Source organism: Heterodontus francisci, chromosome 13, assembly GCF_036365525.1.
Source record: "Heterodontus francisci isolate sHetFra1 chromosome 13, sHetFra1.hap1, whole genome shotgun sequence".
NCBI classification, from domain to species: Eukaryota; Metazoa; Chordata; class Chondrichthyes; order Heterodontiformes; family Heterodontidae; genus Heterodontus; species Heterodontus francisci.
In genome coordinates, this window is record NC_090383.1 from 3,183,211 (window position 1) to 3,209,512 (window position 26,302).

At 40.9% G+C, this 26,302-nt stretch overlaps 1 protein-coding gene across 1 annotated transcript; it reads right to left on the bottom strand.

Annotated features, from left to right (window-relative positions):
- Positions 1 to 666: 666 nt before the first annotated feature.
- Positions 667 to 25,340, bottom strand: rab1ab (RAB1A, member RAS oncogene family b). Its single transcript, XM_068044262.1, has 6 exons — positions 25,135 to 25,340; positions 11,289 to 11,361; positions 5,922 to 6,017; positions 5,256 to 5,351; positions 3,687 to 3,818; positions 667 to 1,990 (listed from the first exon to the last, which is right to left on the bottom strand). Exons 1-6 carry the CDS (start codon positions 25,155 to 25,157, stop codon positions 1,793 to 1,795), a joined length of 618 nt encoding a protein of 205 aa, XP_067900363.1. The 5' UTR covers positions 25,158 to 25,340; the 3' UTR covers positions 667 to 1,792.
- Between the last annotated feature and the right edge of the window lie 962 nt (positions 25,341 to 26,302).

Here is a 26,302-nt window from a genome sequence, read left to right on the forward strand (position 1 = left end):
ACACCAGATGATCTTGCACAAAAGGATTACCCTTTCTCTTTCTAACAAATACAAGGGAGATTTATGAAAATGCTGCTTCAACACCAAATACCCATTGGAATTTACAAATTATTCCAGTAAAATAGTGCAAATAGTTTAAGAAAGGAGTAAAGCTATCACTGGTTTACTCAGGGTTGACAGGCTACAGAATGCACCACTGCTAGTGATTTGAAGTAGATCATGTCAACATTTAATAGGTTAGATAAGTGGCTGAAGTTGTATTTAGATAGTGCAATCAGACAAAAAATGACAGAGCCAAAGTAACCATTAGGATAGGTGACCGGGTGGTGGCTTTGAGAGAATTCCTGAGATTAGGACATGGGCATTGGAAGGCATAGCTGCCAGTGGTGGAGCAATGAAAATCAGGGATATGAGGGGTTGGCACCAGAAATCTTGGAGAAGCACAGGTCTGGGAGAGGTTAAAGATGGAATTAGGCCTGCTCAAGTGGAAGAGAAAAACTAAACAGACTGGTTGCTTCAAAGTGTTTCTATGTAATTGTGATTTATTTTGTAATCAGTAAACTTTGCTTGAATCATGCAAGTCAATGTCTTCTATGGAATTAATAAATACCTAATAAACTAACATTTGAATACATACAAAATAAAAAGAAATGTGGAGGAAAAAAGTGCCATTAAGCATTTTATTTAGAATGAGTAAAAATAAATTTGAATTAAATCACCCTTGACCATGCTTAAAATATTTTAATTAAATTGTTTCAAATTATATGGGTCCCTAGACTAGGCCTAAAAAATGAAATGGTTAGCATGCCTGATATACTGTAACTGTTTACGAAACTTTCTGGAGAAAAGAACAACCCACCAGTATCCAGATGTACAGTTTCTAAAATCCACAAAAATAAATGAAATTCACTTGTAAAAATGTCACTTGTTTTGAGCACCTGTTCCATGAGCAATGTCCCTGTGCTCACATATGCAGTTTATAAATACAAGCCATTTTCCAAGGCAAATGGGAATCATAACCAGTGATCTACATATTGAAAACGGTCATCCACAACCAAATCTACATTGAGATACAACAAATGAGATATATGCAGAATAAATAATTAAGACATTTAAAGCTCTGCAGCAGTTTAGCCCACTTTGTCTTGCAGGCTGTGAAGCTTTGTGGACCATTCTGTGCCACCATGTTAGTTCTAAAGTAATTCTAGTAAGTACAATATTCATTAAACATTTCTTCAGTTGTTTAATGTTACATATGTGCAACAAGTTACAATATCCTGCAGCCACAAGTTATATGCAGAGAATATGAAGGTAATGCAGTGTAATTCTCTCGTATCTCCACAGAAAGTACTGGCAAAATCAGATCTGACGCATAACATTTTACTAAACTTTATTGATGTCAATGAACATGACAAACACTGTTGTGCTGCTTGACGTGAAATGGCTAAACTTCATCTTCAGAGGAGATCCAATGTTGACATTTAAAACATGCCATTATAAACAAAATTAATTTTTATAATAAACCGACCACAGGAAAATCTGATAACGGCTGAGATTTATGCACATTATTAATGACCTGCACGCTTTAAAGTTTAAAACCGTTCTGAAAATGAAGTTAGTCTCAAGTTGGAAATCCCAGCCAATAGTGGCTTTTCAGTCCCCGATTGTGTATCTGGAAGGGAGCAGGAAAGGGGCAAGTCTGTAGTAGTGTGGCTACACACAGTACAATTCAGGCAACGTTTCTTACTTTTGGGCCTATTAAATCAAATTTATTAGGAGAATGTGAAAACTCTTAGCAGCAACCCCCACTGGACGACTTCACTGGTGTGCTCTGGATATTTACATTTGACTTTTCAGAACCACCAGATGTAGCTCCAGGACCCATTCGCTTTTTAATCTCAGCAGCCATCGTCATGAAGGCTTGTTCTACATTTGTTGCATTCTTTGCACTGGTTTCCAAAAATGGAATCCCAAGGGAGTCTGCAAATTCCTGTTGACCAATAAAAGAGGAATTAATTACTCAGCAAGAACCACTTTAGTTTATATACCAATGCATAAAGTTTCTTGTGCATTTTACTGCAACATTGCAGATAAAATATAGGATCAAGCTACAGAATTATTTTGTAACTAAATTTTCTGTAATGCACATCCTTGCAATTTACTCCAGTTGCTTCTGTCTAACTAGGGGATGTCTCCTATAGATTTACTGCAAAACTTGCATGAGTAAAAAGATCTTGGGTCAGAATGTCTTTCATCCAAAAGTGTGTAACCTTATTTTGATGGGGAGAGTGGGAGGACACTCATTACCTGCATCAATAGGCCAACTGTTGTCAAATACAGCAACCTGTATTTACAGTGCCTTTAATGTAATAAAAATATCCTAAGGACCTTCACAGGAGTTTTACCAATAAATCCAATTCAGCCATATAAGGACAGAAAAAGAGGTAGGTTTTAAGGAACGTCTTAAAGGAGGAGAGAGAAGTACAGAGGCAGAGAGGTTTAAGATCTAGGGAGCTGAAGGCATGGCGACCAATGGCACAGCTATTAAAATCAGGGACGTGCCAGAGGACAGAATTGGAGGAGCGCAGCTATTAGAGAGTTGTAGTGTTGGAGGTGATTACAAAGATAGGGAGAGAGAAAGATATGGAGGGATTTGAAACCAAGGGCAAGGATTTCAAAATCGAGCCACTGTAACTCAGTAAACACAGGGTGATGGGTGAATAGGACTTGGGCAGCAGAGTTTTGGATGAATTCAAGTTTATTGTATCAAAGCCTATCGCAAACAACCACAAAAACCAAATGTTTAAAAAACTACACTGGAATCAAATTTGTGCATTAAGACCAGTATAGATAATCGTAAAGTTGTGCACTTGCAGAAATATTTAACTATCAAAATGCCTATAATCCACATAGATACAGGACAAACACAATCAACTGCTCATTGAAAGCCCTTTTTGCAGAAAATTCAAATTAAGCAGTTTAATGAGTATAAAACAGTAATGAGTTTAAAAATGATTAAAGTTAAGTATTTCTACAATTTGGAATCAACAGCTTTTATATAAAAGGGGGATATGGCTCTGAAATGGCTCATTTAATCCCTACATGATTCGTTACATATGGCCCACAGAGCAGACAACTTGCTTCTGCCAAAAGGCAACAGACAAATGTGGCCTAGAGATGACTCTCCCTGGAAATCTCCATGAGCTTTCACTCCCAATGTGCATGCACAGTTGGCACATACAAGTGTCTAGATAGATTACAGTGATCCTTTTCTGGCCTACCTAGACTCCTAAAGTTCAAAAATACCATCTTATACACACATCTCAAGCAGTATCCTGCCAATAAACTATCCAGCTCCCATTTGAATTTAACACTGGACCTGCATTTAGGTCTCTACCCAAGAAACAATGAAAAATCAAACCCTTATTGGTGCAGTGTTTTTAAATTTTCAGCCATTCAAGACATTTAAGTTTTTTTTTTTAAAAACTGTCTAAAGGTGAGCTTATAGCTATGTGAATTTTACATTTATTTTTCTGTATGTCTAGTACCACCAATATTCTTTTCCTCATTAACATATCATTTTACATGAATTGGAAAGCTTCCGCCAACGCCAAGTCTTTTGGAAAATTCAAAACAATGTTTGATTTAAATTTAAGTATATTTGAGTTTGACGTTACACAACATACCTTTGCTGTTGTATAGTCCACCACTTTCTTTGTTGTCAGGTCACATTTGTTCCCTACCAATAACTTGTTAACATTTTCACTGGCGTAACGATCTATCTCCTGGAGCCATTGTTTTACATTGTTGAATGACTCCTAGAGAAAAAAAAAACAAGATTGAAAGGGTAGCCTTCCTCTCCCAGATATATTCAGGAACAGGTTCACAAATGGCAACAACTTTCCAGTCCTGGTTTTCACATGTTTGAGCCTGAACAGTGAATACTTGCAGACTGTTTGACTTCAGCTGACATCTGTGTAGGTTTACTTCCAACCGAGGTACTATTTGATATGTTTCTCCACTAAAGATTTTGGGAGGATATGCCATCCAAACTGATTTTTAAACAAAAGCTAAGTAAAATCAAAATGCTAGGCTCAAAAGAAATCAAAAATGCCGTGCATGTCATGGTCCACTTCTCACAGAAGGCAGCACATCATGCTATACAAGGGTTACCCGAATGCAACCCAGATCTATTAACGAAAAAATATGACCATTAAGCTAATCTGTTGTTTAAGTAGAGAAGAATGTTGGCTCGGACACCTCGAATCGTGCCATAGGATCAGTTACATTCAGCTCAACAGGCAAACCTAGTTTAATGCATCATCTGAAAAGAAGTCACATCAGCCAATGCAGTAATTAAGCGTTCATCCAGATTAATATTCTCAAATCCTGGAGTGGGATTTAAATCCCTTCTGACTTGGGTAGTAACCGCACTGCCAGCTGGGCCAAGCTGCTGCCCATTGCTGTAGAGGTGACTCAACAGGAAGAAGTCTGCCCAGCGAAACCCCACTTCCCAGAGTAGTTGAGGAAGGTTGAGGCTAAATGTAGAGACTCTGCTGATGCCCCAAGTGAGATCAGTTATCTCTACACAGACCTAGAATCTAACCATCACCTTCCTCATCTGTACAGCTGCTGTATTTATCCAAATCAACGGGATTGTTCCAACAGTGGCACTTTCTACTTTTAATAAAATGTCACCTCTTACAGCAGCACTTCCAAACACCACACTGAAAACAGCAAAGTTACTACCAGTGGCCATTAGTTCTACACTTGTACAGTTGAGATCAACAGGCAACTATATTAAAAAAATCTTCCTGTCAACTTTTTTCACTTAAATATGTCCACACTTAGAACAGAGACTACCCATGTGAACTTATGAAATTGTAATTAAATACTCTATCAGTCTGCCTTGGTTTCAGAACACCCAATTGCTCAGCCTATGTGGTAAACAAAAACTCCTATGCTCACTCCAAAGGTAATGAATGGTCATAATCATTTCATTTCGTATAGTACTGCAGCACAAATCAAAGAACAGAACAGTAGATATTAGGCAATTAAATATAATGAAGGGAGGGATAGGGGATCAGAAAGAGGAGATACATCTATCTATTTCTATCTACACCTGTATCTACAGAGGCTGCTGGACAGCAATAGCTCATCAGGTATTGCAGCAGATTTGGTTTTAATGGTGTATCTGTCACCGTCTAATTTGCTTGCTTTTTTCTGCCACTATATTGTAATTAGTTTCACAGTACCTGGTCTGTAACATCATACACAACTATGATGCCATGTGCTCCTCTGTAATAACTGGATGTGATTGTTCGAAACCTCTCCTGACCGGCTGTGTCCCACTGGAAGCAAGAAAAACAGAAATCCCCTTTAACTCAGGGTTGATACAGTCGTAGCTTGTATGATGCATAATCTCAAACACAACAGTTTCAAACGGATGGCCAACTATTGGCCCCATTTTTTGTGTTCACCATTCTTCCAGTTCAATCCACAGGTTTTGGATCATTTCAGAACTACTGAAAGTGGGAAGTAAAATAGTACCTTTTAAAAATACAGATGCACTATTTTCTTCAGGTTCAGAAGTTAACTTGTATTTACATAGTGCCTTTAATGTAATACAGCATCTCCAGGCCCTTCACGGGAGTGATCAAACAAAATTTCACACTGAACCACATAAGATATTAGGAAAAGTGATCAAAAGCTTGGTCAAAGAGGAAGATTTAAGGAGGAGATACTTAATGAATCACAGAATCTAAATGGAGGCAAGTTTCCAAATTGATGACTTTAAAAATAGCAATAAAACACTGATTAATAAAAATCATTTTGGAAATTTCTGGCCTATTAACTTATAATCAACTATATATTTTTAGCAATTTCACGGTTTCAAAGCTCCAGTATTTAGAAATACTTACGATTTGAAGTTTGATAGTCTTGCCGTCTAACTCTATAGTTCTGATTTTGAAGTCCACACCAATTGTACTGATGTAACTTTCTGTGTATGTATCATCCTGGAAATGAACAGAATAGCAAGATTTACATTGCAAGTACAGCAGTACCAGGATAAAACCTACTTTTGATATTCTGACATATTTCCCATTTAGCCATTATGCTAAATTGCTCCTAATCCTGAGATTTTGTAGCTTATCCAAAAGTGTAATATCTGTGCAACCCAGTTCCCGGTCCAATTTCGCAAGATCCTAAGGAATTTGTAGAGATCCTTTCTGCACCGATATTTGACGCTACTGAACAATATTGCCTGAAAGTGCAAAGATCAGTTTTAATAATTCCTGCAATCACACACTATGTAAAACGGGATAGCTTGTATATTTTAGTCTAGACTACAGTTTATGCTGCTTACCATGAATTGGAATGGTTTTTCATATTTAATTGTACTGTCTGCAGTTTGCATTTATGAATTAAAAACCTGTCCACGAGCAGAAAAGTAGTCAGTCAGGAACTGGCATTGAAGCTTATTCCCAGGTTATAAATCAGAGTGCAATTTATGATTAAGTAAGCAATACAAAATGTTTAATTGCTTATGTTGAAATCAGAACTGATAACCACATGATACCATGACACAAACATTGCTCAGCACCCAGCTGCTACTAATATGCACCCTATAAAATCATTCCAAAAACAACCCCCATAGCACTTTTGCTGTTACAAAGCTCTTGACAACTTCCACAGCTGCCTGAGGAGCCAGCGCTAAATGACAACCAGCCATGTGTTCTGGCCATGGGGAGGTATGGTTGAGAGAGGGGGTAGGGAAGTCAAAGTTACAAATTTTGACTTACAAACTGCTGCTTCCTGAAGCAGCTGTACGCTACAGAAAGGTCACTCAGTTTTAAATGCTCACTTGTCAAACTAGCCCTTCACTACTCACTGTTTACTACTGAGAGTTTTGGATGTAGTTTCTAGAAATGTACTTTCATTTCCATCCATATTACAATGAGAAGGAAGCACCAATTTAAGATAGCACTTACTCAGCAAAATCATTTCTTGAAGCAGCAAATACTCCCAGCTGCTGCAGAAACAGTTCAGTTCTATTGCAAGATGGTATATAAGCAACCTGATCCAGTTTAAAGCTGAAAGGTGTAATTCCAGTCTGTGCTGAATCAGTTAACCTCAAAGGAGGAACAGAACGTCAGCATTACATAAAACACAAATGCTGGGTTTGGCAACTTTGCTTTTATCTTCCTGTGGCAGCTTGGTTAAGTGAGCAGTTGGAACCTGCATTCCTACAAGCCAAGAAGGATGATGTAGCAAGTCAGCACAGCACTCTTCTGCTGTAACACTTGTCAATAAAGTCGTGAGACAAACAGGAACACTTGTACAAAGATCACCTCTCCCTTCACCTTTGGTCTTGTCTGGTGTTATGACTTGTTTTCTTTCTTTTTAATTCAATTGCAAGCAATCAACTTCATATTTCCAGTACTGGAAGTCCAAGAACACACCGGTAAAGTATTCTAAATGGATTCGGGACACCATGTTCTGCAGTTAATATGCATGGGCGGACCCGTCAACTTACATCCTCATACTGGATTACCATAGGAATTTATCACAACTCACCAGTTAAGAACACAGAATCTTTTTCCCCCCATTCTCTAGGTTGCCTTTCCACTTAACAGTGTAGCTGCATTTGTCCAAGTGAAGCTCAACCTACACCAGCGCTCGAACAAAGACGACTATTTCCAGTTAAACCACGACTTACTTTGTGCACTCACTCAATGTAACTTTTACACAAGGCCACTTTCACTGGTATCATGTGGTGCCAAAGGGAGCAGTTTACAGTCACTCCGAGCTCTAATATATCACACTCAAATTTAGGATTGAATAGGGTCAATTTCCAGCACATTTAATAGCAGCAATAACAGAACAGTAATGGCACTTTTGCAGCAATACAGTATAGTCAAATTCCCACTTTGCTATATTATTGTGGTAGAAGTCTGACTCTTGCATAAGGGTTACCGCACTTAGGGTGATGTTGTCTGACCAATTATAAACAGGAGGAAGGGGGTGCATTTGAGCTAAGGTGTTTGTATCAGTGCGAGAACCACATTTAACTGTATACTCCAAATTTTCCAGTACATTTTAATTTTTTCATCAATTCGATAAAATATGATTGATGGCTTTAGTAACCATTTGTAATACAATTCAATATTTTCAGAAAAATATCTCCCATTCTCAATTTTTATACTTTTATTACTAATCCTAGGTTTATGCACCTTTGTTACCAATCCACTAACTAGTGTGAATGTTCTTACCAGTTGCCACAAACCTTGTCCAATAATCTTAGATCCTTCCCTTTAAGCTCGACAAAATTTCTCTCATTTACTTAGAGGAGTTACAGGCATGCATGAAATAAAGTTCCAAAAATAGATACTAAAATGGAAAAACAAACCAGTAAGAAATGAAAATGTACTTGCAAATCTGAGGGGTGGGACAGTGAAAATATAGGACCCTTCTAAAGCCAAAATGCACTTAAATTTCTTAAAACAATTTGACAAATGAACATGAACCTGAACATCTCAATAAGATGTTATCAAGTAGATGACCCAATCCACAAAAAATAATTTCAAACTGTTAACAAGCTAGATACTTTTCCCTGAGCACACAATTAGGAAACTAAAAATCTGAAAAAATTAACACGTTCAAACTATCAGTGAATTACACCATTCGAAGCACAGGCTGCTCCACATCCATTAACATTGTGTCCCTCCTTTACATACTATACCATATAAATCAAAAAGTATAAACCTACCCTGCTCCATTCTTACCTTAATATAGTAAAGACATCCCCAGCCACAAGAATTAGAGACTGCAAAACAGACTTGTTTGCAACACTTCAAACCAAATCAAAAATTTGTAATTTAACAGATGGCTTTTCCAGAGGTTGCTGCCTAATTAACCTTTACCACTGTTTGTAAGTTTTTTTTTGCAGCTATAAGTTGCAATTCTTTAAAGCAACCTCCTGCATCATTTCAGTTAACACAAAAATCTTTGGGCCTCAGGAAAGCTGAAACTCCAATACCTTAACTTCCAGGTTTGCTCTTTAGCTCTATAAATCAGTTTGCATAAAACTGTTTATTTGTGCAAATTCATGCAACTAGCTCAAGCTCAATTATGCTGCAATTTTAAAATTAATTCACTACCATCGGTTTGAAATGAGTTGCAAAATTTTCTATCGTGAAAAGTGAATTGAACATTTTAGAAATTACATTGAGATAGTACACAAAAAAAGGAAAAGGCAAAGGTTAGCAGGCACAAATACCAAGATAAGTTTGCTTCCTTGTGAAACTAAGGCACAAAATAAGCAATTCAAGTCAAACAAGAAAGTTTTCCATCCAAGTGGAATGAACTGGATGTCCAATCATTCATCATAAAGTGTGGAGTTAGCAGAAATCCTTACATAAATAACAAGACAAGGGAAACTTTTCAAAAAGGGTAGAATTCTGCTGCTTTTGAGAGTTGAAGAAAAAGTGGAAAGAGTTGAAAACATATCCCATACATTTTGTCCATGAGGATGAGCAGATAACTTGCTCCTAAGCCACAATATTACGCTGAAGGTGAGAGCTGTATAGGCCAATTCCCAATTTGTAATGAAGTGCCTGATCTTTATTCATAGGTTGAGGTTTGAAAATGGTGGGATAATTTTAAATATGAATCAGCACCTGATCACATTTTAAATGTTTTTAAATGTAAAACAGCTGAACAATGTAATCTTCAATCTCTACCGAAACAAAATCACATTCCAAGAAAGTTTTGGCATACCAAAGTTTGTTCCCCACCCACCCCCTCATTCTCTAAAGGGGAGCAAATGGAGTGAGCATGTTTCACAGGTGTCATCAACCATCTGGGTGCGTCAACCATGGTCATTTTCATGCATAAATCTACACAGAAATTGTTGGCTGGGTAATCAATCATCCACTGAGGATAGGGCATTGCAGCAAACTTGACTGCATTTTCAACTAACAAATTGGTACAGAAACCATGGATGCTGTACTAACGCCCTGAGCAAACCAAGGTAAACTCTAGTTTTTCATTTTTCTCCCCTCCCCACTTCCACACCCCCAAAACCATCTTGGCTGAGATCAGCAAACATCAAAGTCCAAAACCCAAAGCAGAGTTCCGTTACCTTAGCAATCAGGACAGTAACTATGATGAGTTGAAATATAGGCCAACACCCTTCATTTATGCAATTCTCTACTATTTAGCAAAGGCTCATGACCCTTTACAGTCTAGGGTTAGACCTGGTAACCACTTGTGCACATCACAAAACTTCAGTGCACCATTGAAGAGTGACCAAGTCATTCTAATCTTACAACTTCACTAGGTTCTGATCAGCCCCTTAGACACTTGTCAAACTGAACAGGGCACAAACACCTGAACAGGACTAGGCTAAACGCAAGCTTAAGTTGTTATTTTGCCTGTTGTGGTTTGATGTTTCAGAGTTCTGGGCATTAGCTCCTTTGTTATAAATAGTAATTTGTCATTTCAGTGATCAGTAATACATTTTGGAATTTCAAAAATTCAACCAAATCAAAAGGTGAACTGGGGCGGGGGTGGAGAGGGAGGTGCTGAAGCAATGCATTACATACTGCCAAGACCCCTGTCGCTGTTGTATTTCACTCCAAATAAGAACGTAGGAATCTACCCTGCATAGTGTTGCCAGCCAACATGCTTCAATACAATACTCAATTCTTTTTCACCATAATGCCCTTTTCTTGTTGGTGACAAATCTTAAAATACCAAAACTTCCAAGTAGTGGCATATAGGTCAGAATGAACTCTTCAGGCACAATCAAAACTTGGAAGGGCAAGATATGATTTTACACCTAGTGCTTTTTCACCTGAAATTCCACATGTCCATCATAATGCATGACACTCAAAGTTTTGTGTATAGCAGGCGCCATTCACTTCCTGTAATGATTCTTTGTAGTCCTTGTGACAACAGTGCAATGGGAACACATATCTAGTAAAGGCAAATTTGGACTTGTGTTCTGATGAAAGGTCACAGACCTGAAACGTTAACTCTCATTTTCTCTCCACAGATGCTGCCTGACCTGCTGAGTATTTCCAGCACTATGTTCTTATTTCAGATTTCCAGCAACTGCAGTATTTTGCTTTTTTTTGGATTTGCGTGCTGCTTCTGAAGTGCAATCAATATTCTAGACCAGAGTGTAAAATACATGTAACTAAGCGGCCAGTCTTTATGACGATCATAAAGCTGGTATTAAAAAATGTCACAAGGTTAGCATCCAAAGTGAATGTTGTACTTACTGCAAATCTAAGGAGGAGACAAGATTTCCCAACACCAGAGTCTCCAATCAGCAGCAGCTTGAATAAATAGTCACTGAAAGACAATAAATATGAGAAGTTATCAAAAGATTGCATTGGTTACTTAAATTTATTAATATACATATTAAGGTTGATTGTCATTTGCAGCAAGTCACCTTTCATTCTTGTACTCGCATGAACACAGAATTCTCTCCTCACTTGAAAATAATTATGTTTCTGTGGGCACTAACAATCCTCTGCACCCTGCCCAAATGATCATTCTTCCTGCAAGAGCTTGGCAGCTTATAGCAATGGGATTGAGTGAATAGCCTTCACTAAAGACAGCACTGGATGCCAGGTTAGACGTTCACATAACAGTTCCCCACCTGCCTGGAGATGCGGAGGTAAACTGTACCAACAACTTCCATTTATATAGTGCCTTTCGTGCAGAAAATCACCTCAAGGGGCTTCATTGAGAGATAATCAAACAAAAATGGTGTCAAGACAAACAAGATGATAACAGGAGAGATGAGCAAAAGAGAGATGGGTTTTTAGAGTCATAATAGGATGGTCATAAAACAATGGAGGTGGTGGAGGCAGAGGAAGTTTACAGAGGGTATCCCAGAATGATGGGTCTGAATGGCTTACGGTACAGCTACCAATGTTGAGGCGGGGGTGGGGGGGTGAGAGGAGGGACTTCATGAGAGACGATGGTAGAAGGAACGCAGAGTTCTGGGGGAATAGGGGGAGTTTTCAGTGCTGGAAGAGGTTAGAGATATTGGGGGCAAAGTATGAAGTGTTTAAAATATGAATTTTAAATTGGGGGCATTGTGGGGACTGGGTAGGGAATGTAGGTTAGCAAGAACAGGAGTGACTGGACAGTAGGCAAGTGTAGGATGGATACAACAACTTATATTAATATAGCACCTTCAATGGAGCAAGCTGTCTCACGGTGCTTCACAGCAGCATAAACAAAATTTGACACCAGGCCACCAAGGGCAGATGACCAAAAGCCTGGTCATAGAGGTAGGTTTCAAGAAGCATATTCAAGGAGGAAAGAGAGGCAGAGGTTTATAGGGAAGGAATTCCAGAACTTGGGGCCCCGGCAGATGAAGGTATAGCCGCTCATGGTGGAGAGATTAAAATCAGTCAGAGGCTGGGAATCCTGTGAGTAAACCACCTTCTGTCTCCCCAGTGCCTACCCACCATCTACAAGACACAAGTCAGGAGTGTGATAGAATACTCTCCACTTGCCTCGATGGATGCAGCTCCAGCAGCACTCAAGAAGCTCGACACCGTCCAAGACAAAGCAGCCCGCTTGATCGGCACCCCATTTACCACCTTAAACATTCACTCCCTCCACCACTGGTGCACAGTGGCAGCAGTGAGTACCATCTACAAGATGCACTGCAGCAACTCACCACACCTCCTTCGACAGCACCTTCCAAACCTGCGACCTCTTCCACCTAGAAGAACAAGGGCAGCAAATGCTTGTGAATACCACTATCTGCATGCTCCCCTCAACTATATCACTGTCGCTGGATCAAAATCCTGGAACTCCCTTCCCAACAGCACTGTGGATGTACCCACACCCCACACGGCAGCAATTCAAGAAGGCAGCTCACCACCACCTCTTCAAGGGCAATCAGGGATCAACAACAAAAGCTGGCCTTGCTAGCAATGCCCACATCCCATGAAACAAATAAAAAAAATGCTCAAGAGGGCAGAATTGGAGCAGCACACAGATCTCTGGGGCTGGAGGAGATGAGAGATAGGAAGGGGCAAGGAATTTGAAAACAAGGACCATAATTTTAAAATCGAGGTGCTGCTTAATCAGGAGCCAATGTAGGTCGGCGAGCACAGGAGTAATGGGTGAACAGAAGTGGCAGCAGAGTTTTGGACGAGCTAACTTAGGGAGGGCAAAATGCTGGCCAGAAATGCATTATAGTAGTCATGGTGGGAGGTGACAAAGACATGGGCAAGAGTGTTTTAACAAGACAGGGGCAAGAGGAGGCAATGTTGCAACGACAGAAGGAGGTAATTTTTATGATGGAGAGGATAATTGAGCTCTGGGTCAAATAGAATGTTGAAGCTGTTGACAGTCCGGTTTAATTTGAAATACTGGCCAGGGAATGGGTCTTAGTCAGTGGCAAGGACCAAAAGAGATGGCTTGATTTCTTCCAATGTTCAAATGGAGGAAATTGAGGCTCATCCAGTACTCCAAGTCTGACACACAGTGGGGGAGGCAAATAAAATCTTCAAGGATGAAGTATAATGCTGGAGGAAGGAGAGTGGGGGAGACAGGGGAAAGGAAGTAGTGACACAAAGGGACCACAAAAACAAACAATCTTTGGCTTCATAAAACTGGAATGGAATGAACTGTCTGGAGGGAAGCAAACAAAGCTTCAAACTGCTCCTGTCCTTTTGAATACTTATCTCCGTTAGCCTTTCTTCCACTTCCTTCTCAGGTACTCTTATCATCCTCCTCGGTATATGGGAGCCACCCCTATTACTTGACCGTCCGCTCTCAAATACAAGATAATCACTAACAACATGATGTATATCCTAACAAAAATATATATAAAAGGGTACCAGCTGAATCCGCAACCTTACGGAACCATCATGGCTTACCAACCAATTTATGCCTAGGAGTGAACGATGTCCAAATTTGGCATGCCAAACTACCTTCCAACCAGTCAAGATATTAGTATTTACATCTACCACCTCCCATCAGGATTCACACAAGCTGAGTGAATTAACCTTTTCAGCTGTAACTGATTATAAATTTATAGATGAGATCAGCATCCGAGATTGATATGAACTGCCAAGATTAATATAAGATTAGGTCCCGTAGATAGCCAGTCTATTTATTAAATCCATACATCTATAGTTAGCAACATTTCTTGAACTTATACAACCTTATATTTCAGTTGGTACGGATGAACTAACTGCCTTGCCTTCTCCTAGGAGATTGATGTTAGTCTGAGACTTCAAAGTGATGAACAAGTGATGTCAACAACCTTACACAGCTGTAGTGGTGCTATCCAATCCTTCTGCATGTGCCATTATATTTGGATTAGCTAGCTTAAAACCCACTGCTTGTGACCTGGGGTGCAAGTGATGCACTCGTATCTGGCTGTGTCCGCCCTTTAGCCATACAATTTTAATTTCTGTAACCATCTATTTGTCAGAGGTGGAATTTCTGATTTTACAAACATCCTTCTACATATACTAGACAAAGGGCAACTAAAAGAATGAGAACTAAACACTAAGGACTAAAGACCCAATTCTGAGACTGAATTTTAATGTCAAAAATATACTCATATCCTTAATTTCCAGAGAAACCTCGCCAATTTGAGTGATACACATTACAAGACTGTCAACCTTAAAATAAAAGCAAAATACTGCAGATGCTGGAAACCTGAAATAAAAAGAAATGCTGTAAATACTCAGCAGGTCTGGCAGCATCTGTTCTGATGAAGGGTCACTGACCTGAAACGTTAACTCTGCTTCCCTCTCCACAGATGCTGCCAGACTTGAATATTTCCAGCATTTGTTTTATGTCAATAACTTTACACAGCTGTCTGTACCCTTGATGACTTACAAATTAATGAAGCACGGGCATAAATCCAGTTTAGTCTAAACTCTATCCACTTGCAACTCCAATGACTCTTGCCTGTAAAATCTAATTAAACCCACTCAACACAGCAGAGTTAACACAATTAGACAAATAAAACAATACTACAAACAGCTAACAAGTAAAATATAATTTGGTATTAATCCACACACTTCCATTCAGGTTGAATCTACTTATTCAGCTGGCCTCTTGTAACACTCAACTTGGAGCAGCAAGCAAATCAAATGGAATGTGGAACTATATTACTGATACTGTAACATATACAATCGTGAAATCATAGGCACACTGTAGTGTGCTGGGCCAAACTGAGCATCATGCCCCATTCCTGCCACTAAAACACAAAAGGGGAAAAAAATCACAAGCTCTATGAAGTTCAGAGGAGAAACAGAAAATTGATCCTCTGTGTCAGAGGGCTAAGTTGAAAAACAAAGAGAGAAACATGGGTGTTTTAACCTGTGAAGGTGACAGGTGGTCATATGCAAGATGGTACAACAACTTATATTTTTGTAGTGCCTTTAATGTAATAAAAGTCACAAAGCGTTTTACAGGATAGTTATAAAATGAAGTATGACACTGAGCCACAAAAAGGAGATGTTAGATCAGATGACCAAAAGCTTGGTCAGAGCGGTAGGTTTTAAGGAGTGTCTTAAAAGGAGGACAGTGAGGTGGAGGGGCAGAAAAGGGGTGTAGGAAGAGTATTCCAGAGCCTGGGGCCTAGGCTATGAATACTTGAAATTGATACAAGATTATAATACCACTTCAGGCCTCATGAATTGCATATGTTGAGTTTTAATACTAGCTAAGGATCTGACAAGGCACTATATAAAGAAAACACTTACATTTACCAGCCCCTCCAAACAGGAATGTCTAAACCAAGTTGCCCAGAATTTCACTGCATTTAAATGCAAGCCTTTCCGCTTCTGGTCCAAGCTGGAATAGAATCATAGATCTCACACCACAGAGGGGGGCTGGGCCATTCAACCCATTAGGCCTGTGCCAGCTATTTGAAAGCAGCCTAATTTTCCCCACAACCCTGCAAATTCGTCCTCTTCAAGTACATGGCCCAACTGCCTTCCAAAAGTTCTTATGGAATCCTATTCCACCACCCTTTCATTCCAGATCTTAACAGCCCTCTGAAAGAAATCATCATTTCCCCTTTAGCACTTGTGCCAAGTATTTTAAATCCATGACCTCTGGCTTCCGACCCATTTCCCATGAAGTTTCTCCCTACTTGCTCCCTCCAAAACCCCTCAAAATTTTGAATAACTGATGCCTCCCATTAACCTTCTCTGCTCTCCAAGGCTTGAAATCCTTCCTAAAATGTGGTGCCCAGAATTATATATAATTCTCCAGCTGAGGCCTAAACAGGGATTTATAAAAGTCTAGTGTGACTTGCTTGCTTTTGTAATCAATATCCTCATATGCAAAACAAAGTAGCCTGCATGCTTTCTGAACCATTATCAACCTGCACTCCAACCTTCATAGATTGTGAATGAACACCCAGCTCAAAATAGTACCATTTAGATATTACTGCATTCTCCATTTAGTTCTCCCAAAGTGCATCACTTCACACTTATCCACATGAAATTTCATCTGCAATGCGTCTGCCGATTTCAATAGCCCATGTCCTCCAGAGGTCTGCTACTATCCTGCTCACTATTTACTATGTTGCCAAGTTTTGTATCATCTGCAAACTTCAAAATTCTACTCCCTATACCACACCATTGCCCTCCAACACCTCTGTTCTCCAGCTGCGTGTGACTGCCCTGACCTGTGGCAACTCATCTTTCCAGATGCAGCCAGAGAATATCCTGCAAAAGGCTTTCTTCTTGCCCCACACTATTACCTCTGGAGATGAAAATGAAAGATGCTCAATGAAATATTTTAACTAATCAGTATGCTTAAGGATTATAGAAATTTGAGCCAAATGCTTTTTGTCTTAATCACTTTGAAGCTTGGGACACGACTTTAAAACCATAGCTCCCTGTTCGAAGATTTTTTTGTAGCTAGTGGAAATCAGACACCGACGACGGGAGGATTGGGGTGGAATCACTCAAATAATCTGCGGTTGAATATCACAAAATTTACTAACGTGATCCTTTTATTTTCTCCCTAATATCTGACATATTTTGCAATTTTCATTTCAAGTCTGTTTTGCCTAATCTTTTCCATTGCCTCCTATCTTTCTTCCATGCCCTTTGCACAAAAGAACTTCAGGATAAAAACCATTAAATATACTCAAGCAGATTGAGAGAGCACCACAGTACTAAAAATGGAGAAACAGAATGATCAAAAATTAATTTGGAAACCATGTAGAATCATGTATTGACACCGGAGTTATCTCAATGTTAAAATGTCCCATTAATGCAACTGTATCAATAGACACTTTCTGGTTAGGCCTATCACTGCTCAGACAAGTTATCAAGATGTACCTACACTTCATCATAAATAACGCCAAAATTAGTGAAGCTTTGTATTTTAATCTCCCTCCTTGAAATGACAAACATTGTACCTCACAGCACAGGAGACCATTTGGCCCATTGTGTTTGTGCTGGCTCTTTGAAAGAGCTATCAGACTCGACACCCCTAGTGTTTATAGTAATCATAGAATATACCTGAGAAATCCCAATTAGTAAGCAATAGGATTGACAGACAAAACCATAAACCTGCACCCCACTCAAAAACAACACTTTAGCATCACGTAATTGCAGCATTTGATCCCCAATGTCCTTTTCACATGCATATCCAATCAATCACCTTTTGGCTGAAATCAAACTTACCAGCCCATCAAAAGCTAGATTTTTGTAAGCTTTGTTCTTACAACTACTTCAAAGCAAAGTTCTTAATTGCAGTTCACAAGCAAAGGTTTTCAATATTCAGTATGCAAAACAGACAACTCAGTAAAAATGCCATTTAGATCAATTTATCCTTCAACACCAAACATCCTCTCAAAAGAATATTCTCAATCAAAAGGATACCTTTAAGGTTAGAAGTAATCTACAAAGCATCCTTAATGAGTCACAACAAAATCACTTTCGTCAGAACAAAACCAACTTCACAAAGAAAGACAATGATCTGACATGGCAGAGTATAAGGAGCTTGAGATATTTGCACAAAGTCAAAAACCAAAACGGCAGATTTCTGGCAACAATCCCTCTCTTTTTGTTTCCAATTCAGTTTAATATTTTACCTATATGGGGGTTTCAATATGAAACCTTTTCATTGATGGAACTGAAGGCATTCAGAAATTATTGAAAATTATAAATTACATCTGAACAACGTAAAGATTAGCGTGTTTGTTTTGTCTAAAGAACAAAATGATTACAATGTTTCCCCAATGGAACTTTTGGAAACAGTTTGCTACAAATAAACATGCAATTAGATTGAGATTTGAAAAGGACAGTGTCCTTTTTGTTGAACTTAACCAGTAACATTTCAAAGTTTAATTGAATGAACAGCATGTGTAGCACATGACAACCATTTCCTGCAGTTCCATACATAAAGTCTTCAAAATACATACAGCAGAATCAGTTGAAGAGGCTAAATTATTAGGGAAGAGAACAAAAGGAGTGACAAGTCAGTTGAAGTTGTGCCTGTGTATCTCCCAGACAGGTGTGTGGGTAAGGAAAATAATACTGCCTGCCTGTCTCCATCTCAATCATTGAAGACGAAAACCCACCCAGACACTAAAAAGGAGGGCTAGTGCTGTGTTGAATTTCAGGACATTTGTCCATAGTTTGCACTGAAGTATATACATTGTTGTGTTTCAGCAGTGCCCATTTAGCACCATTCAGCACTGCTGAATACAGCAAGGTACATACTTGGGGTGAAATTAGGTGAAACTTGGGGTAAGGCACGGGGACAAAGGACTTCAGAAATAGGTTTGAGAAACATAGAAAACAGGAGGAGTAGGCCATTCGGCCCTTTGAACCTGCTCCACCATTCATTATGATCATGGTTGATCAATGCAGATGGAAGGTAATCCTGGTCTTGAGTGATGTGTACACACAAACACCAGAGCACTCAATCCATCTGCACAGTTCTCTTTTCCCAGCACGATGACCATATTGGTGCTGTTGGGGGGCAGGGAAAGTGAATCAAATCGATGCTGAATTTTAGGCACACATCAATCCAATTACCTATTCAGTCCCCCAGTCAAAAGTCCAACAAAGCTGAGTTACATAAAGCGCATGTAAGTCCCTTGGTCTGTTTGTTGCAACTGGTCTGTAATAGGAACTAGAATCAACCTTCTGTGTACTTAATCTTAGGGAATTGAATGACTACAGGTTAAAGAAAAGGCAGAGATAAACAAATCTTCCATACCATGAGTTATAACTGACCCTTTATCCTCAACCAAGGATTCCCACACTGTGTTGACAGGGCCCTTGACGGCATCTGTCCCATCTCATGCACTTCTGCTCTCACCTCTCCTCCTCCCTCCCAAAACCACGATAGGGTTTCCCTTGTCCTCGCCTTCCACCCCACCAGCCTCTGCATTCAACTGATCCTCAATTTCCACCAGCTCGAAAGTGAAGCCCCCATCCAAATACATCTTCCCCTCCCCTCCTCTTTCAGCATTCCAAAGGGACCATTCCCTCCACAACACCCTGGTTCACTCCTCAATCACCCCCCCACCCCCACTGCACCTTGCCATGCAGGTACAGGTGATGACACTTTCAGCATCTCTCTCCTCACCCAAGGGCCCAAACTCTCCTTCCAGATGAAACAGTGACTTACATGTATTTTTCAGATTAGTATACTCAACTTGCTGCTCACAACACAGTCTGCTCTACATGGAGATGACCAAATACAGGCTGGGTCACCACTTTGCGTAACACCTCCATTCAGTTTGCAAATCTGATTGAGCTTTCAATCGCCTGCCATTTTAACTCACCACCTTGGTCTTACACTGACCTCTGCCTCCTGCAGGGTTCCAATGAAGCTCAATGTAAACACGATGTACAGCACCTCATCTTTCGATGAGGCACTTTACAGCCTTCCAGACTCAACACTGAGTTTATCAGACCATAACCTCTGCCCCCTCTTAGTTCCCTTTTTCTTTGCAGGTTTTGATTTTTCTCATTTTTCTTTCGAACAGCAGCTGTTCATTACTCTGCCATTCACACCTTCTCTAGACACACCTTTTTGTGATTTTTATAAATGACTTGGATGAGGAAGTGGAAGGCTGGGTTAGCAAGTTTGTCGATGACACGAAGGTTGCTGGAGTTGTGGATGGTGTGGAAGGCTGTTGTCGGTTGCAACGGGACATTGACAGGATGCAGAGCTGGGCTGAGAAATGGCAGATGGAGTTCAACCTGGAAAAGTGCGAGGTGATTCATTTTGGAAGGTCGAATTTGAATGCAGAATACAGGCTTAAAGACAGGATTCTTGTAGTGTGGAGGAACAGAGGGATCTTGGGGTCAATGTCCATAGATTGCTCAAAGTTGCCACCCAAGTTGATAGGGTTGTTAAGAAGGCGTATGGTGTGTTGGCTTTCATTAACAGGGGGATTGAGTTTAAGAGCCGCGAGGTTATGCTGCAGCTCTATAAAGCCCTGGTTAGACCACACTTGGAATATTGTGTTCAGTTCTGGTCGCCTCATTATAGGAAGGATGTGGAAGCTTTAGAGAGGGTGCAGAGGAGATTTACCAGGATGCCGCCTGGACTGGAGGGCATGTCTTACGAGGAAAGATTGAGGGAGCTAGGGTTTTTCTCATTGGAGCGAAGAAGGATGAGAGGTGACTTGATAGAGGGGTACAAGATGAGAGGCATAGATAGAGTGGATAGTCAGAGACTTTTTCCCAGGGCGGAAAGGGCTATCACCAGGGGGCATAATTTTAAGGTGATTGGAGGAAGGTTTCGGGGAGATGTCAGAGGTAGGTTCTTTACACAGAGAGTGGTGGGTGCGTCAATGCGCTGCCAGCGGTGGTAGTAGAAGCAGATACATTAGGGACATTTAAGCGACTCTTGGATAGGTACATGGATGATAGTAGAATGAAGGGTAGTTAGTTAGTTTGATCTTAGAGTAGGTTTAAAGGTCGGCACAACATTGTGGGCCGAAGGGCCTGTACTGTGCTGTATTGTTCTATGTTCTTTTGTTTCTTTACTTGTCCCATTACCACTCCCTTTGGCCCTGCCCCACCAACTCATCAGTTAATCACTCCTCTCTCCCATCCCATCACAAACTTTCCATTTTGTTCTTTTTCCACTTTCTCCACCCCCCCCCCCCCCCCCCCCTTTCACTTGCTTAAAACCGATTAAATTTATAACTTTTCTCTGTTCTGATGAAAGGTCACAGACCTGAAATTTTAACTGTTTCTCTCTACAGATGCTGAATATTTCCAGGATTTTGTTTTTATTTCAGATGTCAAGTATCCGCAGTATTTTGCTTTGTTTTTATTAAACCCTGCCTGCTTACACCCTTCTAATCGTACTTTTATAATCAATTTGTACTCTTAATTGTAGATTAATTGCTTAAACAACTTTGCTGACTCAGCAAAAACTAATGAGTTTTATTATGAGAGTTGTAAAATTCTCACTTCATTTCTACTCAGACTTGAGGCATTATACTCTCACTTTCCACTTATGTAATCAAGTAAATAAATAACCTAACATTTGTTATATATGCTCTTCATTCTAAACACATTTCCTCTGTTCAAAGCATTCAAAAATTCAGTCAAGTTTATCTTCAAATCACAAAACTAAGTCCCAAAACCACTTGCAATCCTTGTCTGAACCCTTTTTAATTGATTTTGTGCGATGGAGGTGTCGCATTTATTGCCCATCCCTAATTGCCCTCAAGCTACTGGTGGTGTCTTGAACCACTGCAGTCCATGGGGTATAGGTACTCCAGTGCTGTTAGGAAGGGAGTTCCAGGATTTTGACCCAGCGACAGTGAAGGAACGGTGATATAGTTCCAAGTCAGGATGGTGTGTGACTTGGAGGGGAACTTGCAGGTGTGGTCATGCATCTTCTGCCCTTGTCCTTCCAGGTGGTAGAGGTCACGAGTTAGGAAGGTGCTGTCAAAGGAGCCTTGGTGAGTTGCTGCAGTGCATCTTATAGATGGTACACATTCCTGTCACTGTGTGTTAGTGGTGGAGTGGGTGAATGTTGAAGGTGGTGAATGGAGTGCCAATCTAGTGGGCTGCTTTGTCTTGGATGGTGTCGAGCTTCTTGAGTGTTGTTGGAGCCGCACCCACCCAGGCAAGTGGGGAGTATTCCATCACACTCCGGACTGGTGTCTTGCAAATGGTGGACAGGCACTAGAGAGACAGGAGGCGAGTTACTCACTGCAGAATTCCCAACCTCTGAACTGCTCTTGTAGCCACAGTATTTATGTGGCTGGTCCAGTTCAGTTTCTGGTCAATGGTGGCCCCCAGGATGCTGATTGTGAGGGATTCAGCGATGGTAATGCCATTGAATGTAAAGAGTAGATGGTTAGATTCTCTCTTGTTTGAGACTGTCATTGCCTGGCACTTAAGTGGCATGAATCTTACTTGCCACTTATCAGCCCAAACCTGGATGTTGTCCAGGTCTTGCTGCATCTGGACACGGACTACTTCAGTATCTGAGGAGTTGCAAATGGTGAACATTGCATTCTGGGATTGCACAGAGTGCCGAAAATATTCCAAATTCTTGTCAGAATACAGTTAAGACAAATCGGTTATGATTTATAATCATGTGCGCTTGACCTCCAGCCCAGCAACTGCTGATTGCAGCTTCAGACTGGATACATATAGTAAACAAACACAAATAAATCTTTTTCCAACACTGTCAATAGATAACCATCCACTTTGCAGAGGTTTCATGTTACATCATAGATTCACATTACAATATTACCCAATGTTGCTAATACATCAGCTTCAAATATGGCCAAATACTTCTGAATGGTCTCAGATGACTGACTATATTTTGGAGCTTATAAATCCAAACCAAAAAAATCCAATAATTCCCTTTATTTCTGAAATCTATCACTTACAAGTTATTACTTCAATAAGCTATTGTATAAAGATTACATTCTAACAACATGATTATTCCACACACACACAAATTCAAGAAATGACCCCAAAGTCAGATTTCAACAAATGCTGGATAACAGCTTGCATTTACATAGCACTTTTAATGAAACAAAATGTTTCAAGGTGATTCACAATGAGCCAAAGGAGGAAATATTAGGATGGGTGACTAAATGCTTGGTCAGAGGGGTAGGTTTTGAGGAGTGTTTTGAAGACAAAGAGGGGTAGAGGGGCTTAGGGAGGAAATTCCAGAGGTTAGGGCCCAGAAGACAAAGTGTGCTGCCCATAGTGGGCAAAGAGGGGGTGCACAGGAAGCCAGAGTTGGATGAACACAGAGCTCTCTGAGGCCCGGAGGTTACACAGATCGGGTCAGGCGAGGCTGTGGAAGGATTTGGACACGAGGATGAGAATTTTAAAATTAAGGAGCTGGTGGAGCAAGAATTAATGTAGGTTTGCATAATGGTGATCGATGAGTGGGACTTGGTGCAGGTTAGGACACATGTTTTTAAAATGAGCTCAGGTTTAGAACTTGAGAGATGAAAGGTCAGCCAGGGAAGCACGAATAGTGGAGGCAACAAATGCATGGATAAGGGTTTCAGCAGCAAATGGACCGAGGCAGGGTGGAGATAGGCAATTTTACAGAAAAAGGTTAGAGCAAAACATTTAATGTGTTTAATATCACACTTTCTACCCAACTGCACACTCCATTCACTTGGCAGCACTTCAACCTAAGTGTCAGCATGGCTCCACTGGTAGTTTTTGAATCAAAAGTTTACAGTTCCAAGCCCACACCAGGACTTACAGGCTGACTGTGCATAACTGAGGGAGGACTACATTGTCGCAAGTGTCAGATTAAACTTTAAACCAACTTCAGATGGGAAAACATCTTGAATTATTTCTCAAACTCCATTACTGCTGTTGGGTGGAGCATTATGTTTTGTTTAATCTGCAATAATTACATTAATGCAGGATACTTGCAAACCTCAACACACTTAACCTGCCATTGTTTCACAACAGACCTATCACTTAATTGCAAACGATGAGAAATGACAATTGAAAGGCCATAGTTCAAATTATGGATAAACCTCTTAAACATGTTAGAAACCATTTCCGATCTGGCTCCTTTCAAGAGATCGACTATCCTCAAAATGCCTCATTGAAGGAGTCATTCTTTGCAAGACTAGACATGAAGTACCTGTACTGTCAAGCCATTGGAACACAGAGGTCGAGATGAGCTAGTCTCTCATCCATCACTGAAACATTTTGTAAGCTCTGTGCATTTCTTTACATGTTAACAATGTAGCAAATAAAAATGCAAAATTTAAATTATTTTGTGGCTTATCTAGTATTTCATTAGGCCACCAAAAAGCACTTACAATGTTACTGTTCAGTTCCAATATAAGGACTGGCATTCCAGAGTTGCTTATGTTGAGTGTTTAGTCGTTTGGTAGGTCCATGTGACCCACACCTGACATCCTGGGTGGATCACATTGGAATGGGTTAAGAATGTACACCAAAAAAACATTAAAAACAGCTCTTTTCATTGACTGGCGAAGTCAACAGCTGCGAGATTTTCCAGAGCCAGGAAGCAGTTCTATGCAAAAACAGGCCTGAAGAGCTGGATCCTGCCCAGATCAGGGGACAATCAGCAACTAACAGACGGTGTCAGTGCCTGAGCCCACAAAGTTACACAGGAACAGGAGGCCATTCAGCCCCTCGAAGCAGTTCTGCCATTGTACTAGATCATATTGATCTGTATCTTAACTGCTTTCCCCACCTTGACTCTGTAATCCATAATACTCTTTGCCTGATAAAAAAAAATCTAATTAATGGCAGCTTAGCAATTTTCAGTTTACGCTTTCACCCCGACAGCCTCAACAGCTGTTTGGGGGATTGAGTTCTAGATTTCCACTACCCTGTGTGAAGATATGCTTCCTGACATCATTCCTGAGAGGCCGAACTCCAGTTTTAAGGCGATGCCTCCTGGTTCCGGACTCTCCCAGCGGCGGTCGGTGACTGTCATGGCCAGCCGGGGTGTGAGGCCCGGCCTGGGAGGTAGAGGCGACCTCCCCTCCCAGCCCCATCTCAGCTCAGCCCTCCTTTAAATCGAGCGGCTGGCTGCGCCCTTCCCTCACGGCTGCTAGGCCCGGCCCGGGGAGCGGCTTCTCCCAGACAGAAAAGAGAAAGCGGCACTTACTACTCGGGATTCATGGTTGACATCTCACTTTCAACCACGGATTTTCTTGTCAGCTGCGCTTTTTAAAAAATTTCTTTCAACAGCTTCTTAATCCAACGGTGGAAATGTATATATGATATCTAGTGCGAGGAAGCAGAGCTGCCCGAAGCTCCGAGCAGCCAAGTCAGTCACAGCCCAAAATGGCGACCCGTCCAACCAGGAAATAACAAGCCGGCGGCGCCCCGCCGCCTGCTGGGAGTTGGAGGCCGATGACGTAAACCGCTCACGCCACTGCCGCCCATGGCCAGAAAGACTACAGTTCCCACAAGGCACAGCAGCGGCCGCGCGACGCATGCGCGATGACGTTCCTCTCCCAGCCCACCCCCCCTCGGATTGCGTCATCGCTGAACACGTGGCAGTTTGAGCTGAGTGCCAGAGGTGGGGAGCAAAGCAGTTCAGTAATGGATGAAGCAAGAGCTGTCACAAGGGTATGCATCAGCAAACTCTTGTTTTGTAGTTGAAGAAGTGCACCATAAGACATTCTTAGCACTCCGAGGTAAATAATTCTGCAATAAAAAGAGAGTTTGCTGGAAATACTCAGCAGGTGAGGCAGCATCTGTGGAGAGAGAAGCAGAGTTAATGTTTCCAGTCTGTGACCTTTCATAAGACCATTCTGCTACAAAGCCAATAAGGAATGAAACCATACAGACCACCCGGTATCAACGTAGGCACCAGAATTGACAACGGCAAACCCAGCCCTGTTTGTCCTGCAAAGTCCTCCTGGACTTGTGCCAAAGTTGGGAGAGCGGTCCCACAGACTAGTCAAGCAAAAGCCTGACATTGTCTAAAAGGTTTGATTCCGTGAGTATGACTATGTCCCAAACACTGCCATCACCATCCCCAGGTATGTCCTGTCCCACCGGCAGGACAGACCCTGCAGAGGTGACGGCACAGTGGTATACAGTCGGGAGGGAGTTGCCCTGTGAGTCCTCAACATCGCCTCCGGACCCCCTGAAGTCTCATGGCATCAGGTCAAACATGGGCAAGGAAACTTCCTGCTGATAACCACCTACTATCCCCCTAGTAGCACCATTACTGACCAACACTCCCTGTGCCAAAGCATTCTGTGCTCCAATAAATCTCTGCATAAAGAAATGTTTCCTAATCCCTCTCTATGCGCTGTCTTAGT